The sequence below is a fragment of the Aythya marila genome (assembly GCF_965140915.1).
Source record: "Aythya marila genome assembly, chromosome: 7".
Classification (NCBI taxonomy): domain Eukaryota; kingdom Metazoa; phylum Chordata; class Aves; order Anseriformes; family Anatidae; genus Aythya; species Aythya marila.
In genome coordinates, this window is record NC_139048.1 from 24,097,708 (window position 1) to 24,117,028 (window position 19,321).

Below are 19,321 nucleotides of genomic sequence, written 5' to 3' on the forward strand. Positions count from 1 at the left end.
AGCATTAAAAAATTGCTTTGTGCAGAGAAACATTAGCACCACACATAGACAGACCGTGCAGTTTTCTTCTAACTAGACTGTGCTTTGATTCCAAGTGATAAAAAGAAAATGGCAAAAGGAAAGTGTTTTTGTGTTTGTTGTTGTTGCTGTTGTTTGTTTGTTTGTTTTTTCTTCAGTTCTTAAAAGCCACAAAGAGTATATCAGCTTCCTCATATAACACTATTTATAGTAGGGTAACCTAGAAAATGTAAAAACATGACACAACATTGACCTGTTGACTGGCAAACTCACCATCAAAAAACTGACAGCCAGTCACTGCTGGTCAAAGGATTTGCCAGGATATTTGAAAGCTCCTGAAATACTCTACACTAACTATGACTGTTGTTACAGGTCAAAGAAGCTAGGAACCTGTTTCAAATAATCTGCCCAGCAGAATACCAGTGTATAATCACTACTAAAATGAGTTTAATAGAGTTCATAATATGGAGAAAAAGAAAAGAAAATAAAGATGCTAAAACAAATAATCAAATACAACATGACTATTCACTTTATTTTTGTAATATAAAGGCCATCATTTGCAAATTGGTTTTTTTTGAAGACATATCTATAATGTTTCTCCCAATCTTAAAGTAGAAAATAAATCCAGCATCAATACTGCTACAGTTGCTCTCATTATTAATAGCACATTTAGAGTGAGTCACCTTTTTAGTTTAACAAGTAAGAGATAACACATTACATAAGAAACTAAAAGATATCGTGAAATTGATGAAAGATATCAAAAAGAAAATGACAAATATTTAGTTAGCATTTGCTTGGACAAAGGGGAACAAATCTGTATTGTAACTGTATTATTAGGTATATAAAAAGTAATTAAAAGTGCAGCACAGAAAAGCTGCATCTAATAGTTATTGTGACAAGCCTCTCAAATTCTAGCCCAGTTGTTTTGTTATGTTACAATTGTTTATTATGGTACAGCATGTCTCAACAGCCTTTCGGCTAGGTAATGAGACTTGTCTTTTGTTATCCACTTTATGTTAGCAGTTCTGATATCTATGCTTCTATGTAAATTAGGTGGTGATAAGGGCATGCAAAGGGATTTCCAGGACTGCAAATGCATCTCTGTCCTGCAGGTGAGCCACAGGGCAAGGGACCTTTGCCAGTTCCATCAAGTGGGCACTTACTGTGTCCCTAAAAAATACCCAATGCTTGTCCTTGCACATCAACTTGCAGGAGAGATGCCATGAAGAGATATTGCCAACAGTTCAAGCATGCAAATTTTGATTTCCAAGAGCAGGGGGGCTGGAAGGAGGTGCAAGTCTTAACTGGAATGGAAACATACCTTGTGTGATTTTTAAATATTGTTTCTAATGTGGAAATCCCAGACATAATGGCCACAAGCCAAGTAAATATATGTCTCTACAATAAAAGAAAAAAGCTTTTAAAAGCTTAAAATGTTAACATAAGAATCGTTTGGAAAAAAAAAAAATATATCAGATTCATCTAGAACACTGTGAACATCTAGGCCCGAGTCCAAAACCACTGAAGTTATTAGGATTGTCTCCCTCTATTTCAAGAGGCTTTGGATAATGCTCTCAGTTTCTGTAGCTCTGAAGCTGACAAATATATGCAATATATCATCTCAAAGCAAACTGAACTCAACACATGTCAGTGACAGCACATTCATTTAAACAGAACCACGCATACTATATATGGGAATAAAGTGTTCCTTTCACAGATGCAAGCCTGATGTATTCTCAGGCTATTAATACCATCAGCATTCAAAATGGGCCTTTCCTGACCAATGCATCTCTGACAGGCATGGAAGACAGGTATCTTTCTTTTTTCATTTATTCATGCAGCTATATTATTGGCAAAAGTGCTAACAGCAACTCCTACTGCATTGCCACCTTCTTTTGTTGCCCAAGAAGACCTATGTGCCACAAGGAGTACTTGCGTTTACAGACCATGAGGTTGAATCTGGAAGGTGTACTTAGCCCTGCATAAAGTTGGTATAAACTCTGCTCTAGCCTTATGATCTCATAGGGTTTGGCACTGTCCTGTCACAGTACAGGCGCAAGAGTTACACCATAAGCACTCAACTGTGTAGCAGCATCTGAATCCAGGACAGAAACAAAGCATATTGAGATAGCTTTTTCAGTTGTAGTGCATTTATTTTTATCTCTGAAATTATGTGGGAGAGAAAAATATTTTTTGACTATTAACATCCACACATGCAATTTTCCAGCAATCTTTCCCTTAGAAAAATTCCACCTGAGTTGTATTCACAGTCCTTCTTAGACTTCCCACTGACAATTTGATAATCTTCATATATGTGAAATATATAATTATATGCAGGGTTACTATAAAGTACTTAATAGAACCCAGCGAATACCCCATCTTCCAAATTTTATTCTTCCATCTGACTAACTTCTCTGGAACTTCTGTCCTTCCTTTAACGCTAGAATGCATCACTGCTTCTGAATGAGAGCCTCATCTTGCAGAGGAATTATTACCAGCCAACCCTGAAATTCACATAAACTTTCATCAATGTGAGCTAGATTCCACAGAATAGCAGAGCCAATCTCTGCAAATCCCTCTGGGGGGAACAGTGACCATTGTTCTTCATTTTGCCTGCTGACTAGAGATTACTGCTGCTGCTTGAGATCTGTCTCAGGAAGGACACTCAATGACTAAGATTCGCAATCCACCTTCTTGCAACAGTACAGGACAGACATGGAACATCACTGCTTTTCTAATTATAATCGTTAGATCTTGTCCCTACAGAGATTATACTTAGGACCAGTGTTCTCTAAATTTTCAGTGTTTCTGTATCCACGGCTGTAAACTGCCCTCATTCTGTACCAGAAATCCCACAGCATCAAAACTGTGTACATAGATCATTGTTACTAAAAAGCTTTTTGTTCCCTATTACAGACATTTCTTCTGTTGTGCTAAACTGGAAAAAAATGTAAAATCTAATGGTTTCCAACCACCATCTACAGACTCACAAATGTGTGAGAGTTGCAAATTCTTTCTGAGCACAGATTTTTCTCCTTAAATGTATGCGTTGCAAAGCCTTGAGAATAAGTATTACACTGCATCAAAATAACATTTCTGTCAAGATTGTTAGGTTTACAGATTAAATCCTTGTCCATACATTTTCTTTCCTGCATACATAACCAATTTTATCATGTCTTTATAAAATGTGAAATCCATTACGAGCTCCAGAGAGCTGGAGCCTTCTATTTCACAGGAGACCAGCAGTGTGGCAAACAGCCGCACACCCCTCTTCATATCGCTGTCTCGTTCACTTGTAGGAACACCATCTGCAAAGAGCTGCAAGCCCCTCTTCTCCCAGTCCTTGACCTCTCGAATGTGCTCGTGTCTCAACTGGCAACCTGTCCGGTGGGACGCTCACAGGGCGCTTACACACAGACCACCTGATAGCCATAAGATAGTAATGTTCCCATTTCTCGAGCCAGATTGAGCATGTGACTGAAGAGTGAAATGCTTAGCAGCCCACTGATAATCTCTTGAGCCTCCCAGTTGTTCATGCACTTCTGTTCAGTCCATCTTCGAGAGAGTCGAGGTGAGGCTTCCAAACACAGATTTACGTGAAGGTATTTCCAGCACTATCCCCACACAAGCACCTTCTAATGTACTCTCCTACTTTTCTGAGTATATGGTGCCTGCCTTGTTTTTAGATTGTTTCTTTATTTTTATTTGGAGAGGAGATTTACTTCAGTACTGTTAGGGAACCAACAAACCTAGCTATCAAAGAGACAGTGTGGCCGAAACACTTATTCTTTTAGGGAAATCAGAATTTTTTCCATTTACAAACTTCCCCAAGCCTGGGTGAAAACGCTCAGCTTACCAAAGAGGTCTTCTGCAAACATTGCTCTTCCAGTAAAACTTCAATTTTTCTATTGACAACAAACAGCAATGCTGGTCAGTTTCTACTGACCCAATCTAGCACCGTGTAGTTTATTAAACTTCCCAAATACATAGACTAATATCAAAGAATACTATTGTGGCTTGTCATTTCAGGCCAGTAACTGCCATCTATAACCAAGGGACTTCATTTGATATACAGATGAGTCCTGGATTATGTGGAGAAAAAGCTCTTCAACACTAAAATCATGCCAACATAGTGATGTTGACAGGCATAGTGATGCAGACAGCACCTAGACTAGCACCTGCCTTGAACACATAAGGGGCACACAGGTACCACCCTGGGGAGACCAGGAGCAGTGGTATAGGGTCCAGTGTGGCAGTCTTCAGACAGGTACAGTGTGCACATTATGCTGGACTTCAGCTCCTCAGCTTCAGGAGCTCTCCTGCCTCAAACTTGTTGTTTCTCATTTCACTGCACCTTCTTGTTTAAGAGATTGTTCAAAGCCAATATACAGCATCATTAAGGTTTATGAAAATTAAAATGCCCTTCAGAAGCACAAAAAATGCAGAAGCAGATCTATAACATCAGAAGAAATACAGATTGTACAATAACTATTTAGCTACTGTGTGTAACTGCAGACTTTATTGTGCTTTTTTATTATTACTTTATTTCCAGAAAAAAAAAAAAAAAAAAGAACAACTAATTAAGTTGCTCAGAATGAAGCCCATTGAATTTGAATCTCGTGTTCTACTTTTAATATACAAACAGGAATGAGTTGGTCAAGGGACAAGGACAAAGCAAGCAGAAGACAAGTTCTTTAACAAAATCTAAGTGTTTCTTAAAATGCAGATGTAAACACTGACAGGAAAAAAAAAAATCTTTTGTTAAATCTCCACAAAATCACTGTAGTTATTTTTGCAAGAATTACATTTAAAATTATAAACCACATTAAGTAAAGTAAAAGAAGGGCTTCAACTGTAATGACTCACATTACATGAAACACTGATAACATAGGTAAAGATTTACATTTTTCTTTTCAGCTTATTTTAACAAATGTAATCTCACAAAGGAAGCATGGAGCATAAAAATTCTGTAACTTCAGCCATCATTGGTACTATATGATTAATATTAATGTTCTGTTAGTATATAGCGATATAAATTGGAATGGAATTTCAAGGCACAGTGCTTATTTTTATTAATGGAATTCTATTACCAGAAGTTTTAGTATTCTCAACCTACTGTATCTTGGCTTTATCTCCAAAAAAAAAGCAACACTACTAAAATTTCATACAACAAAGTGTTAAACAATTTATGCCACGTTTTTGAATTCCAACCTGAAATTCAGTGAGTTAAGGAGGAAAAAATATTCTAAATTCTTCTATGCAGCCACTAAAAAGGCTTACATCCACTAAATAAAGTTGGCCATGATTGCTAAAACTGAGAAATGCAATGTGGAGACTAGAGTATAGCAAGAAGGAAATGAAATTTTTGCAGTTCCTTGCAATAACATATATGGATATAGGTGTTAGGATAGTAACTCTGTGCCCTCTTCCTTTTAATATACATGAGCTATCCAGCAAGAAGCCAAAGAAAAGATATATGAAAAAGACTTCTCTTAGCTCACTTGCTGGGACCACTCTTTTGATGAGAGGATGGTGGACACCCCAGCTTTGCTACAACCCACAGAGTAGCAGAAGAAGCAGCACAGGTAAGGAAAGGTCCTAACGTGAAGAAAAATTCTTCAGTTCCACAGCAGGAGGAGCTACTTCTCATAAAACTGCTTTTGCTAGCAGGTCCAATATAGTCAACGGAGTATAAGTGTGCATTTGCATTTCTCACCTGGGCATCCTTGCCCAAGTTACCATGCAGCACAAAGTGGGTGTTTGGTAACAGCCAGGTGTAAGGAATTTCTAGTTTTTCCTTCAGTTAGCCTTCATACCCTAAATAATTTTGAAAGTGTTCTGCACTAACTCATGGCTCCTTACACACACAGAATTCCCTCCAATTCCCCATTTTAGCATGGACGGAATGTAGGATCAGCCCTTGAAAGTTCTTATTCAACAGAGGCTTGAAAACCCTTAGAAGTGTAACAGACACTCTCTAGAAAGAGACGTCTATCTCCCCCTACCTGCAGAGCCCTCTATCCACCTGCCCCAGGGCGTGATACTCACAAATTTAGCTACTTCAAGTCTCGAGCATGGAATCAGCTCCAATCTTGCTACCCCACATAGCTGCCGTCTGTCAAATCATTCAGACTGGAAGAGCTGGAACCTGCTGGCAGTATCTGTTATTTAGCTAATGGATACATTTAGCCTGTGAAACTTTAAGGACAATTCAGATATGTTTTTCTGTATTGGTTAAGAGAGAAATGATCTCTTTAACCATGTCTCAACAGCTATCACACCACTTAGACTCACCAAGACGCTATGCAAAGGAAGTCTGCGCAGAAGCCTCTCAGCCCTAACTTCTAGTTAGCTCAATGAAAGAAGCAGTAGGTGATAACCTGTAGGATTTTCTTTTTCTTCAAGATCCCTTACAGCCCTTGCAGATTTGTCCCATCATGCAGTGAGGAAAATGCTAAATATACATGAAGGATAGTAATATACAGAGGATGAGTCTTAACTACTCCTCCATTCTCAAAAAAAAAAAAAAAAAAAGTCTTTTACAGTTGTAGGAACTGGTATTTTACAAGACATTTATTATTACAAATTCATTTGAGCTTTGTCATCATACCTGGCTAATGCATCTGAAAAAGTTCAGGCTTCGTTTTGAGTAAAATTAAAAATGTCTATAGAGAAGTGATACTGCCTAGAAGGTTTCCTGCAGCTTAAGGTTGAGTTAAAAGCTTTGTATTTTATACTGTATCTCTAACAACCTCTTCTTCCGTAGATAGGCCAAGTTCCTTGCCAGTGCCCTACTTTAAGCCGCAACAGAGGGGTTCTTTCAGGCAATCCTAGCTGGACACTCACCTAGCTCAACACAAACGCACCAACAAAGTACGGTAACTTCTCACACTCTAACTCTGTTTCTGGTTTCCCTAAGTGTCAGATCCTTGCGAAGCTGGGTTATGCGCCGTATCAAGCCTGTTTAGGGGGAGGGGACAGGAGAAAGGGGAAGACAGCTCACTGTACGTCAAAGCAAGCCAGCAACCTAGCAACCATATATTAAAAGGTGTGTGTGTTTTTGTGGGTGTCTGTGTGCCAGGAATAACTGAAGCAGATATTATTCCATTTGTAATCCAAAAACTGTGAAAAGGGAAGGGGAGAAACTCCAGCTGCTAGTCTATTTTGGGGTCTGTCAAAATCCACTTTCACAAATACAGAGTCTTAACGCTTTCTATCCCATTTGTCTTAAACAAAAATGGAAGTCTGGACCTGAGAGGATTCTTAGCCTCGGCTTGAAGTGCCTCCTTCAAACCAAAAGGCAACCTTATTTCATGTACCACAATTTCTTCCAGCTGGTAACATGCAAAAATTGAAATAGTTGAGAGGTTGCCGCAAAAATTTTGCAATTGGATTAGAGGAATACTGACCTAATGTCTTTCCTGGGAATTCATGGTACACCTCTGGATATCAACACTTAATTCATGAGAAAGGTATGTAAGAGATTCTCAGGGAATGGAACTAGCTTTGACAAGATTTACTTGAGTGAGAAATTTCCCTTCTTAATCTTCCCCAAGTTTCTCACACTGTAGGAGAACCAAGAGTTTAGCTTGGCACGAATGCGTTCCCACCCTACGCGATCCTAGGGGGTGCACACCAACTTCTGAACCACACTGTTCCAACGTGCCAGCGCGCACATCGCCAAGTGGTTGAGCTGGTCCCAGGCGCACCCTCACTGCCACCAGACCAAGACCTGTGTGCACCCCTGTGAGGGCTGTAAGGCACAGAAGAGGCTGAGGGGCACCTGTCTGTGCTGCATCCAGCGCCTTGCTCCCCAGCCACGCTCCCCACATTGCCCCAGGCGACCCCACTGGAGCAGCATGCTGTCAGCCTACACCAGCCGTGTGGCACCTCCTGCGCTGCCACCTCGCTGAGGTGTCCTGGGATACGAGGCTGGACTCCTACTCCCCCTCCTCACTACCACCACTGCACCAGACCAGCAAAAGCAGCAAGAAGGGAAGGGGAGGGAAGGAGTGGGGAGTTACCTTGCTTTTGACCCCGCAGTGGCAGCAGACAGTCCACAGGTACTTGAGGGTCCTCCACAGCAGGATGATAAACAGTCCCCCAAAGAAAGTGACCATGGATGAGGCGAGGAAAGCCCACCACATGCGCTGTCCGCGGCTATCGCAGGGCACCTCCATGGTCACCGGGATGATGAGCGCATCCATCTTGGGCACATTGACGGGGGAGGAGGACGAGTCTGTGTTGAGATTGTTGGCGTTGATATTGTTACTCATTCTAAGGCCGCCGCCGCCGCCGCTGCCGCCCGGGTAGGAGCCGCCGCCGCTGCCATTTGCCATAGCTAACAGCGAGCCGGGCGCGCAGGGGCTTCCGAGAGCTCCTCCCGCCGCCAGCGCCCCCCAAAAAACCCATCACCAGCCATATTGCTGCCGCCGCCGCCGCTGCTCAGCGGGAAAAGGAAAATGAGAATAACGGCAACAAAAAGCCAAATCAAAACAAACGACCCGACCGAAAAAAAAAAAAAAAAAAAAAAAAAAAAAAGGGAAAAAAATAATAAAGAAAAACGACCGCAACAATCCCCGGGTCCCTCTCAGAGCCGACAGGCCGGTGAATTCCGAGCGTCCTCCTTGCACGGCGAAAATAATATCAACAAATTAAAAATAATAATGGAAAGGTAGTCCGCTCCTCCGACTCCCACCCCTTCCTTCTCCCGCAAACACGGCCCCCCCCCGCCCCCCCCAAAAAAAAAAAATCAGCCACCACCACCACCACAGACTGATGCCTCGGAGCGTCTCTCCAAGCTACCCAGCGCTGCAACCCCACTGGCCTCCGCGGGGACCGCTCAGCCTCCGCCGCGGATCTTCCTGGAGGTGGTCTGTTATTATTGTTATTAGTCTTTAACTTGTTATTAGCGATACTCAGTCGTCCCCCCCCCGCGCACCCTCCTCCTCCTCCTCCTCCTCCTCTTCCAAGTCCAGCCCCTTCCTCTCGTCTTCCCCCCTCGGTGCCGGCGGCAGCCTCCTGTGGCTCCTAATTCATCCTCCGCTGGCCCAGCCGTGCGTGTGCCGCCTCCTCCTCCTCGCCCATCCTCCAGGAGCTCCCTCCGGGCCGCAGGCTGCCGCTCCCCCCGGTACCCCCCCACGGGCGGAGAGAGGCGCCGCCGCCTCCCGCCCCTCCCTGCCGGGGGGAGGCGGCGATGGAGGCCGGGGGGCTCCGGCTTCGGGGGGCTCACGGCCCCCCGCGGGGCCGCCGAGGCAGCGGCCGGGGAACGGGGCTGCTGCGGGGGGGGGGCGGCGAGGCGGTGCCCGAGATGCTGCCGCTCCGAGGCGTCCCCCCGGCCCGGGCGGGCTCCGCAGCCGCGGAGGGGCGGGGGCCGTGACGCGGGGAACGCCCGGCGCTGCTCCCCTCAGCGCTGCTCCCCCCCCACACACACACACACACCCCGGAGCCCAGCTCCCACCCGAGCTGCTCCCCCCGGAGCTGGACATGGCCGGGCCGGGGGCTGCGAGAGGGGACGAGGGCGAGCGACAGCGGGGGGGGGGGGGCGCGGGAGGCGGGTGAGTTGCAGCAGCAGGTGCCCGGGGATGCGGGAACGGGAGGGGGGATGCTGCTGCGGGCAGGCGTTGGAGGAAGCGGGGAGCGAATAGATGGATATAGGGGATTTTTATTATTATTATTATGTTTCATTTCTGGAATTGACACGGGGAAACGTGGCGATCGCGCCGCGAGTTGCTGCACATCGCCAGAACGTTCCTGAAATTAACCCTTAGGGTTTAAAGCAGCGATTTGCCGGGGCACGCTTTGAGAGGGGGGGGGGGAGAGAGGGAATCCAGGGAGAAAATCTAAGAGGGGGAGGAATCCAGCAAGAAAATCTGGGTAGTTGTCTCCTGCATTTATATTCACGTATCGACTGTAAAATTTGAGATTAATCATTTATAAATAAAATCTCCCCTTGGCACATGGTCTGATCACCGGTTGCCTGCACCCAGTCTGGTGCAGATCCTCTTTTCACCCTTCCCTGGTGAAATGCAAAAGCCAGCATTTGAGGCGTTTCCCCACCTGATCCACTCACTGCTCGTGCACAGGGCCACCATGATGAAGCAATCATCTGTTAACCTTTGCCAGCAGTAGTCCGTTTTGGCATCTGCCACAGGTCTGTTTGTTTTTGTTTTTTAGTTAAGTGTTGATAATGAGATTTTATGAGTTCTCAGGGCTTTTTATGGGTCTAGCTAAACCTCTCACCTCCACTTTTTGATGTAATTGCAACACCATTTGACAAACTTTGTAGGTTTAGCATAGTATATTGCTCCAGTGTCCTCCTTCAAGAGGGGGCTTCATTCTTCAAGCATGGACTCACAGAGGCCTCCGAATAGAGAAAGCACTAGGCAGTAATATGGAGGTATATACAAGTGAGAAAACACTACATTACTGTATCCCAGGGGAAGTCAGATGCTCAGTTACATGGTGCACCTGAAGCAGCCTGCTCCCAGGGGACTGTTGTAAGAAGAAATTAAGTAGAGGATTTCTAAATGCAGAGAACAAGTGTGGCTGGAAAGAAGTGGCATGTTGCAGCTAACTCGTGCAGCCCCTGAAGGAGCTGCCACCTCCCCTGCCTGTCCTTACCAGCCCAACCCAAAGCTGGAAAGCCACCAAGGTGACCAAGTGTCATGGTGGCAGGGTGCACACCTGGAGGGCTGGGCCCAGAACCTGACACATTGGCTCTGGGTTTCTGGACTGGAGTTGAAGGAGTGCCCCTTCCCCACCTGTTACACATACCTGCAGGTTCATTTGTTCATCAGCTAATAGGCACGGAATGAGGGCAGGGACATTAGGACACAACCACTTGATGCCTGGTCTTCAGAAGTGCCAGGTGTTCACAGGTGCCCTTACAGCTGGTGGAAACCCCAGGCCCTTTGCACTCGGGAAGACCTGGGCAGTGAACAACAGAAGCACAGCATATCCTCAGGAAGGTTTTTGCATGTAGGAGTTCCTTCTGTGTCATCGACTGGTGGCAGGCAAGGGCTGGACCTCTGAAGCAGAGGTTATACATATGTCTTCTCTTGCTGGTAGTTGAGAGGCTCCAGCAGGTATGAGAGAGGACTGCAGCCTGAAAGTGTTACTTTTCCCAAGAAGCACACTTTATACAGTCAGAAGATATGTGCTAAAAAACTATTTGACCCTGGATACCGTTGCAGCTGAACACTTCATGCATTGGGTTCCTGAGCACTCCAGATACAAATGAGAACACGAGGCACTTCTAAAATTGCATCCCCATAGGACACTATTTAGGAATGCAAAGGATGGTCCTACATGAAAGTTCAAACCAAAGCAAACCAAGTATACTGAACTATATAGACTGTACTCTAAAATAATTGGCTTTGAATATGTTTACACAACATGTAAACATTTAAGATGTATTGTGAACACTTATAAAAAGCTGACTTAAGTTCTGGTACTCAAACCTTCGTAAAATAACCAAACAGTGGTTTGGGTTTCTAGTTTATGAATGTCACACTACATACCCAGGGAGTAATCTTTCCTGTTACCTGTATAAACGAACTCCTGTTATTTACATAAACAGCTCTCAATCCTACAAATATTTATAATGGAACTCACACACAAAGTTAAACTCATTGATGTCAGCTGGTGAGACTCACGCTGTTTCTGAAGAGCTTGATTAATATGAGTTGTCTGCAAAAGACAAAGCATATATAAAGTAAGCAACTTTGTATTTTGTTCACTGATTCATAGGTAGAGAAATGACACTTGAATGAGTATCAACCAGGTGCCAGTTGAGTTCACGCTGTTATGAATAAGGAAAGCCCCACTTTCTACTGGAGTTTTTATAAAGTGCAGTTTGAGAACGCACACTGGAGCTGCCTGCTTCATTTATGGTGGTAATGCCTGCCTTTTACATTGCCTTCAGAACAAACAAGGTTTTCCAACTCTGTTTCCTGGTACAACCTATCCTCAGTAAACACAAAATTTAAACAAATTAGTTTTCTATTTAATATTTCAGCACAAGATCTCAAAATTTGTTTGCCTGAATAATATGTACCAAACTTAATGAGCACTGTGTTTAGCTGTGATTTTTCTGTTGCTACCACACACCATAGTCTGGGACACAGCTTGACATAAATCCGGAGGGTTAGGTTCCAGAAAAGGAGCATTTTAACAGCAAGCAAATTGCTCCTCTTTATGTAAAACAGTTCCCTCTTGTGGATGTTCTGTGCACAGTATCTCACAGAAAGCATTTAAAATATGCATTCAACCTCTATCTTTGCAATTAAAAAACAAGACCTCCACTCCGCGATGATCTCAACATACAGGACAATCTTCTTGCTAGCAATTACACAGACAGGTAAGGAAAAACAAACTATTGTATTTTATCCAGATATAATTAAGCTGCAAAATCACTCATTATCAATAACAATTTAATTCATTGCAATAACCACAACAAAGCTAAAGAAAAGTTGCATAACTGTACCTGCATGAGTCTAGCATAAATCACAGTAGTTTTGTTTGCTTCTTTGTTAGTTGCATTTATATGAGAAAACCTTCTTCACTTTACATAAAGAAACCTATGATTAAAAAAGAAGGAAAGCATACGCTGTGTAAAGAAAGGAGACAGTAACAGCAAAATAGTAAGGATTTCCAAGGGTCCCTGAACTAAATACTGAAGACAGAGAAATTCCTTAGAATGACAAAATTTTCATTAAAACTTAAGAGTCCACACAATTAAGTGGCACAGCTTTACTGCTGATACAATATTGCGTCAGGGCTTAATTTGGCATGATGGTTCAAACATCACATGAATGCAGTAACCAGGTAAGATATATAGGTTCCCTAAATTATGACTACATTACACAAATAATATATATATATATATATATATATATAGTTATTGTTAAGAAATTAGATGTGAGAGACTGAACACACAGACTGAACACATTCCCCCGTTTCACTGATAGGCATCTGGTCTAGCTCAGTCTGGAGAAATGATGGAAAGCAATTGCATGTTATTAGCATGTTTTTGTCTTGAGGGAAATAAAATAAACAAATAATAAATAAATAAATAAATATATAAAAAAAGGATAGAAGCTTCTGATAGAATCCAGTATACCATAAACTTGTTTACCACAATTTGTTCAATGATCATATTTGAAACCTTCCTATTTGATTAAAGGTACAGCATGAATGTTGTAAAAACAACTTAAGGTTTTTACTTTTTACTTTTCCAGGGTAAAAACTTCCTAATTCCAACAGAGAGGTATTTATTTATTCTCTGCCACACCAGGCTTTGGGTTGCTATCTGAACAATCCCTTATAAGATGCACTGTTGATACCTTCTGTGATAGTTTAACCAGCCTAAATAATTACTATTTGTGACCTCCTTCTTTATGTTTTTGTTGTCACAACAGAACATACTGTTGGCTTTTATATAACTCGAGTAGTTGTGGCAGAGGAACAACTTACACAAGGAAGTACAATAAAATAATAATAAAAATTGTTTACTTCTCAATGAGATAGATCTGTATTATTGAGCTCAGTGGGACATTTGTTTTTGACCACAATGTTGCAGACATATAGCCACAGATGTCCTGCATCTGAGCATTGCTTTAATAATATTCCTAGTTTGTCTTGAGACGGGTGAAAAATAACAGATTTCTAGTGATTAGACAGGTATAGGAAAAAAAACAGCATGAGATAATTCTAAGGTATTTGTGATTTAATGCAAAACGTTTGCTCTCTGAAATGCTGAGGAGGATCTCCTGCTGATGTAAAACACACATAAGCATGCATCTGCTGTCCTTGTTTTAAAGACTCTGAAGTGGAAATATTTACAGGAGGTGATACTAATGTGCTTACAAAACTAGCATGACTGCATATAGCTCTATATTCGTATATGACAAATGATTACCATTTGTTCTTTTAGTACAATTCAGTCAAACTATTTCCATGAGTACTAATTGACAGTCTTGCTTAGCTTATTCTGCATATATCCAATGCCCATTCAAAGACTGAGCTACATATTTAGCATTATCATAATTTGCACTCTCTAACACCTTCTTATCGAAGCACTTTGCAAATACGAATACATTGAGCTTCATCACATCTCTCTGTAACAGTATACACGAACACTATTCTTGGCAGCAAGATTACATAACAATTTCCTTGAATTAGTTAAAACTTCAGTATTGAAATCTATTTTGGCACTTAACCCTGGCAAAATCCTCCAGCTGGCAGGACAAAGACATACCTCAGCAGAATGTTTTAATGGGTCACCCAATCATTCAGAGCGATCGTCTCCAGAATACTGGAACCCTTGCACTCAGTCCAGCTAAATAAAATATTAAAGAAAGTGCCCTACTCATATTAATCCACACAGTATGAATAGAATTTTAATACAGATTAGTATTGCAAACATATTTTCACTTGGCTTGCCTTTTTTTTTTTTTCATAAGTGGGTTCTTGAATATATTTTGTTTATTAGCTGGGTCCTACATCAAGACCTAAGATACTTCCTTGTCCTCAACTTTCCCTTACCAAATGACCTGAGCCATGCAGTATTTGGTACATGTGATATTTGTTGCCAACAGGACTCCTTCTTACTGGAAAACAAGTGTTCTTTATGCATTAATTAAACATGAAGAAGACATGGCTAGCATTTGAAAAAAAGGTGATAGCAGAAGGTTTCAGCTATATTACACCTTCTGAGCTTGGCAAGTGCATTTAATAAATATCAATACACCTATGTGAAAGGACTCTTGACTTCTCAGAATCAGAGCCTGTTTATTACTGTTGGTACTTAAGATTCTTCCTTCTAGCCAGGGATTTTACCACAGGGCAAGAGAAAATGGAAAGACATCAGGAAATATTCTTTATTAAAGATCATTTACTATACAGCTCTGCTTTGATTTTTCATAGTTTCTGCACCTAAAAGAAAAACTACCACTACCAATTATTAGAGATGGAGTGAACAGAAACTAGAAAGGAAGGACTGCAATTCACCATTTTTTCACTCCCACAGCTAGGGGGAACAGGCTGGTTTATTTATTTATTTATTTATTTATTTATTTATTTATGTTTCCCTTCAAAAGTTCCTATAAAGCTTTCCTTTTCAAAATTAATAATCTAATTTGGTGAGCAAGCATTGCATACAGACAAATAGAACTCTAAACTACTGCTGCATATATGCTAAGATACCATATGAGCAGGGAGAGGTACAGTGTCAATGCCTGTTACAACAAACATGGAACACCCTGAAGACAGAAGTGGAGCAAGCACTGTTAAAACCCAAGTAGGCTAAATCACTATCAAAGGAGATACAGGAACAGTGCAGTAATATAATACATCAAAATGTATCAACGTAAAAAAAAAAAAAGACTTTTAAAATGTCCCTCTTATGTCGCTAATTCCCCTTTTTCTGAGTGGGCTCTGATGTCTGTCCAAACAATTGAAAGAGAGAATAAGCCAACCCCTTCACGCTGCCCTGAAGGTAACAAAAGAGCAGAGACAGGAGTTACAAGAAGTGGTGTGCAAAGAACCACCACATAAGTGGGGCAAAAATTCTCTAACTTTGCCTTGGGTTGCTTTTACCATGCCGTATCACATCAGGATGGTAACATCACCCTGCAACAGCATCAGCCCAATGCCAGAACTTGATTCTGCGTTCCTTTGCAGGTTTGTTTTGTGGGTGCAGCTGTCCAGTTCTTTGTACAAGTATCTGCATTCTTTGGTGCTTTCATCCAGGCCCAGAAAAATTCTCATGAGGAATACAGCAAATATTACAGTAATACAGCAAATATTACAGTAATACAGCAAATACGTAGGTCTCTTATGTGTTACCATCATGAAAACACCAAGTAGGGCGTGTGCATCTCCCATACCTTTGGGCAGCTTCCCACTGTGCTGTTACTGCCAGCTACGAATAAATTATTGCCATAGCAATCACAAAGACTAATACTTCTTTTTAAAAATATAATTAATTTGCAGGGATAAAGGGCTTTTGTCTCGATTTTTAATATTTTCTATTCATTTTACTTGATATCTTGCACACTGAACACACATAGATCAGGTACTTGGACTCATAGACTTGGACTCCCTACCTTTCTAAGGGAAAAATAAAATAAATAAAATAAAATAAAATAAAATAAAATAAAATAAAATAAAATAAAATAAAATAAAATAAAATAAAATAAAATAAAATAAAATAAAATAAAATAAAATAAAGAAAATTCTAAAAAGGAGGGAAGGAAAAAGACATTTCATTTCAACATATGATTTGTTTGTACTGGACAACCCTTTGTCATGTCCAGAAGCCAACTGTGCCACGTGGCACTTGCAGAGAGACGCTGCTGGCAGAATCAGAGTCCCTACCATGGAAACACTGCCCATCATTCCTGAAAGCAGCTGCCAGCCTTCACATACTGTAGGGTTCAAAAGTCTGTGGTGTACAATTTAAAACAATTATTTGGGGAGTAAAGTGGTAGCAGCAGCACTGTGCTGTTGCTCTACTCTGATTAGGCCAGCGGAAATTTTCACCAGAAATACTTTGTTTCTTTTCATAAAAGTCAGCTAATTTTGAAAAAAAAAAAAAAAAAAAAAAGTGAATATGTACTGAAAATATCCACTGTGAAAAACAGCTCTGAGCTCTAGGTAATTGAATGTCTACCAGGTGTAAATCTGCTTAACTCTGACAAATCAGACATCAGGCATACTAAAACCATAAAGGAGACACCATATGTTTACAAGCAGCTACTCCATTTATTTGCAGCTTATTGTCACACTTACACTTTGTTCTCCCCAGGATATATTCACATTAAGGAAGCTGGTGTTTATTTATGAGAATAGCCTCAACATGATTTCAGGAAGAGCTGAGTTTGTGATGATTTGCTTAGCTTACTTGTCTCTCACATTTGTATGGAACAGAATGACCGAGAACAGGAAATATGCAACAGAAAATAAATTAGAACAGAAAAAAAAATGGGATTGCTTTCACTATCAAACACCAGCAAATACAATAAGTTTTGAAATGCTGAGTCTCAGCATACTCAGAGAACACTCTCATCCCACTGCATAAACTCATATCCACCAAAGAGTCTGAAATGAGGAAGAGATAAGATCCAGTTAATGCGCAATCCAGCAAAATGCTGCCCATGCCTGCTTTGATCCACCAAAGCATTTAAACAGGTGTCTAATTTTATGCACAAGTAATCTCACAGAATTCTGTAACCAAGTCACATGTTTAAAATTAAGCATCTGTTTTAGGGCCAGGGTGACAAGGCTCAGCACCTTGTATGATTAAGTGACTAGTAAGCTGAAGAGGTTGTGTAGGAGTCATGTCCTTAATTGCTTGCTGACTTCATCAACACATATCTAACTGAGGTTGTATTTTCTAGTGTGCACTATAAAGGTGACCTTTAGTTCCAGAATGAATATGACCTTAGGATTCTCTTTCCTGTTTGGGACTATATGTTCTTAAATTAGCAAATAATGGAATAATAATACCCAATTTAGGAGTCACAATTTTGGAAAGATTGGTGATCTAGAGTTGTACACTAGAGTTTCATTCCTGAGAACAGACAAACTTCTGGAATACTAGTCTAAAGACATAAGTTTCCTCACTGATAGATCCTAATATGTCCTCTCACAAGTCAATGGTGCTGCTAAGGATCGGATACATACCCGTAGTCACAGATATGTGTCAAATGACAGAACTCTGCTAATGCAGCAGTCCTATATGCAGTACTAAGCCTGCAGCAAGCTATAAACAAAATACCCTCAGCCTGAACTCAAATTAACTGAAGTCAAGTCCATAATGAATGGCTGCCTTAAAAAGGCAATATTTTCCAATAGGGCTTTATTATTTATTTTCTGTGCTTAATTCAGTAGATCGTTAATTCAGTGGACATATAACGGCAACCAACAAAATGAAACTCCAGTTAAGACCTCCAGCCTATAGGCAACACGATAATGATGGAATGAAGCTTTATTGACTGAATAGCCTCATATGCTGCATATACTCACATACATGGCTTTAATTTAATCTGAACTGCAGGCAGATGTTCATTTCTGTTTCCTTACATAAACTAATTGTAATTCACCCTATAGTCAGAACTTGGAAAAATTATTTGGGAAGAGGCATAGATTGTTTGTGTCTTATTCAACAGGTGCAGTTTTGCCTTCTAATCCAACCCTGTGGCTGTATTGATGAAAGATACATGTGGTTATCTAATAAAAATTTGCATGTGCATATCTAGTAATAGTTAGGCACAGGCTAATGTGGAATCAGTGGGGCAATACCTTTGGGGAAAAGCATAATAAAGAATTTACTCTCATATATGTTTGCAGGTGAATATCCTGAAGGTGTTTATTATTATTATTATTATTATTATTATTATTATTATTATTATTATTATTATTATTATTAATAATTAACATGCAGCTTTTAGGCAATGGGATATTAAATTTTATTTGAACATGAGATATGAATCACAAATCTTCCATCTAGTCACCATCTCAGTCAAGTCTCATTCAAAGCTTCTGACAATAAATTCTTGTTTATTATTACATATATTGCCTTACCTCACACAACAGGTCTTCCCAGTGCCTCTTTTCCTAGGAGGAAGTATGCTGCTATACACGTGATAATAAACTATTGCTTATCTAACGTCAGTATTTTAGAAACAACTATGTAGAGCCTATTGACAACTTTGGTAGTTAGAATATTGTTAATTTTTACATAAGGCATTTCTGCAAATTTTATAGTGCTTGAATATGGCCTGTTTCTCATAAATTAAGTCTATCATTAAAAGTGTATTATAAACTTTTATACGTTAATACAAAAGTGTATTATATACTTTTATTATTAGCTACAGTAAGATTCTGAAATATAGAATCATAAGTCCTTCAGTGGTCTGAGTGTAGCCTCAGAGGAACCCTATTGGTGAGGTATTCATTCCTATTAAAAATAAATAAATAAATAAATTAGAATTTCAGGGATTCACACCTATAGACAGAACAGGTTTATTACTAACTTGCTTTCCTAGAAGGAAACTCACCTTCCTTATCTAAAAAAAATAATCATAAAACACTTTATCTTTTGTTTGTGGAAAGATTCAGCTGTTTAGTGACAGGTAATCACTAGCAAATTATTTACTAACTGTGACAGAGCAATAGACCAATGAAAGTTTGTCAAGGGCAGGTTAAAATTAATATAAATCAATACTGTTTTAACAGGCACTATTTAGACAATACACTCTGCTCATTGTACATCAGGTTAGTGTCCTTTCAGTGACAG

The 19,321-nt window shown here is 40.6% G+C and overlaps 1 protein-coding gene across 1 annotated transcript in view; it reads right to left on the bottom strand.

Moving 5' to 3' along the window:
* KCNMA1 (potassium calcium-activated channel subfamily M alpha 1) overlaps positions 1-8,392 on the bottom strand; it is a 464,321-nt gene extending 455,929 nt beyond the window's left edge. Inside the window, exon 1 of the mRNA XM_082764953.1 lies at positions 8,043-8,392. Within this exon, the coding sequence (XP_082621079.1) occupies positions 8,043-8,357 (315 nt within the window). The 5' untranslated portion in view covers positions 8,358-8,392. The remainder of the gene's footprint in view (positions 1-8,042) is intronic.
* Positions 8,393-19,321: the final 10,929 nt, after the last annotated feature.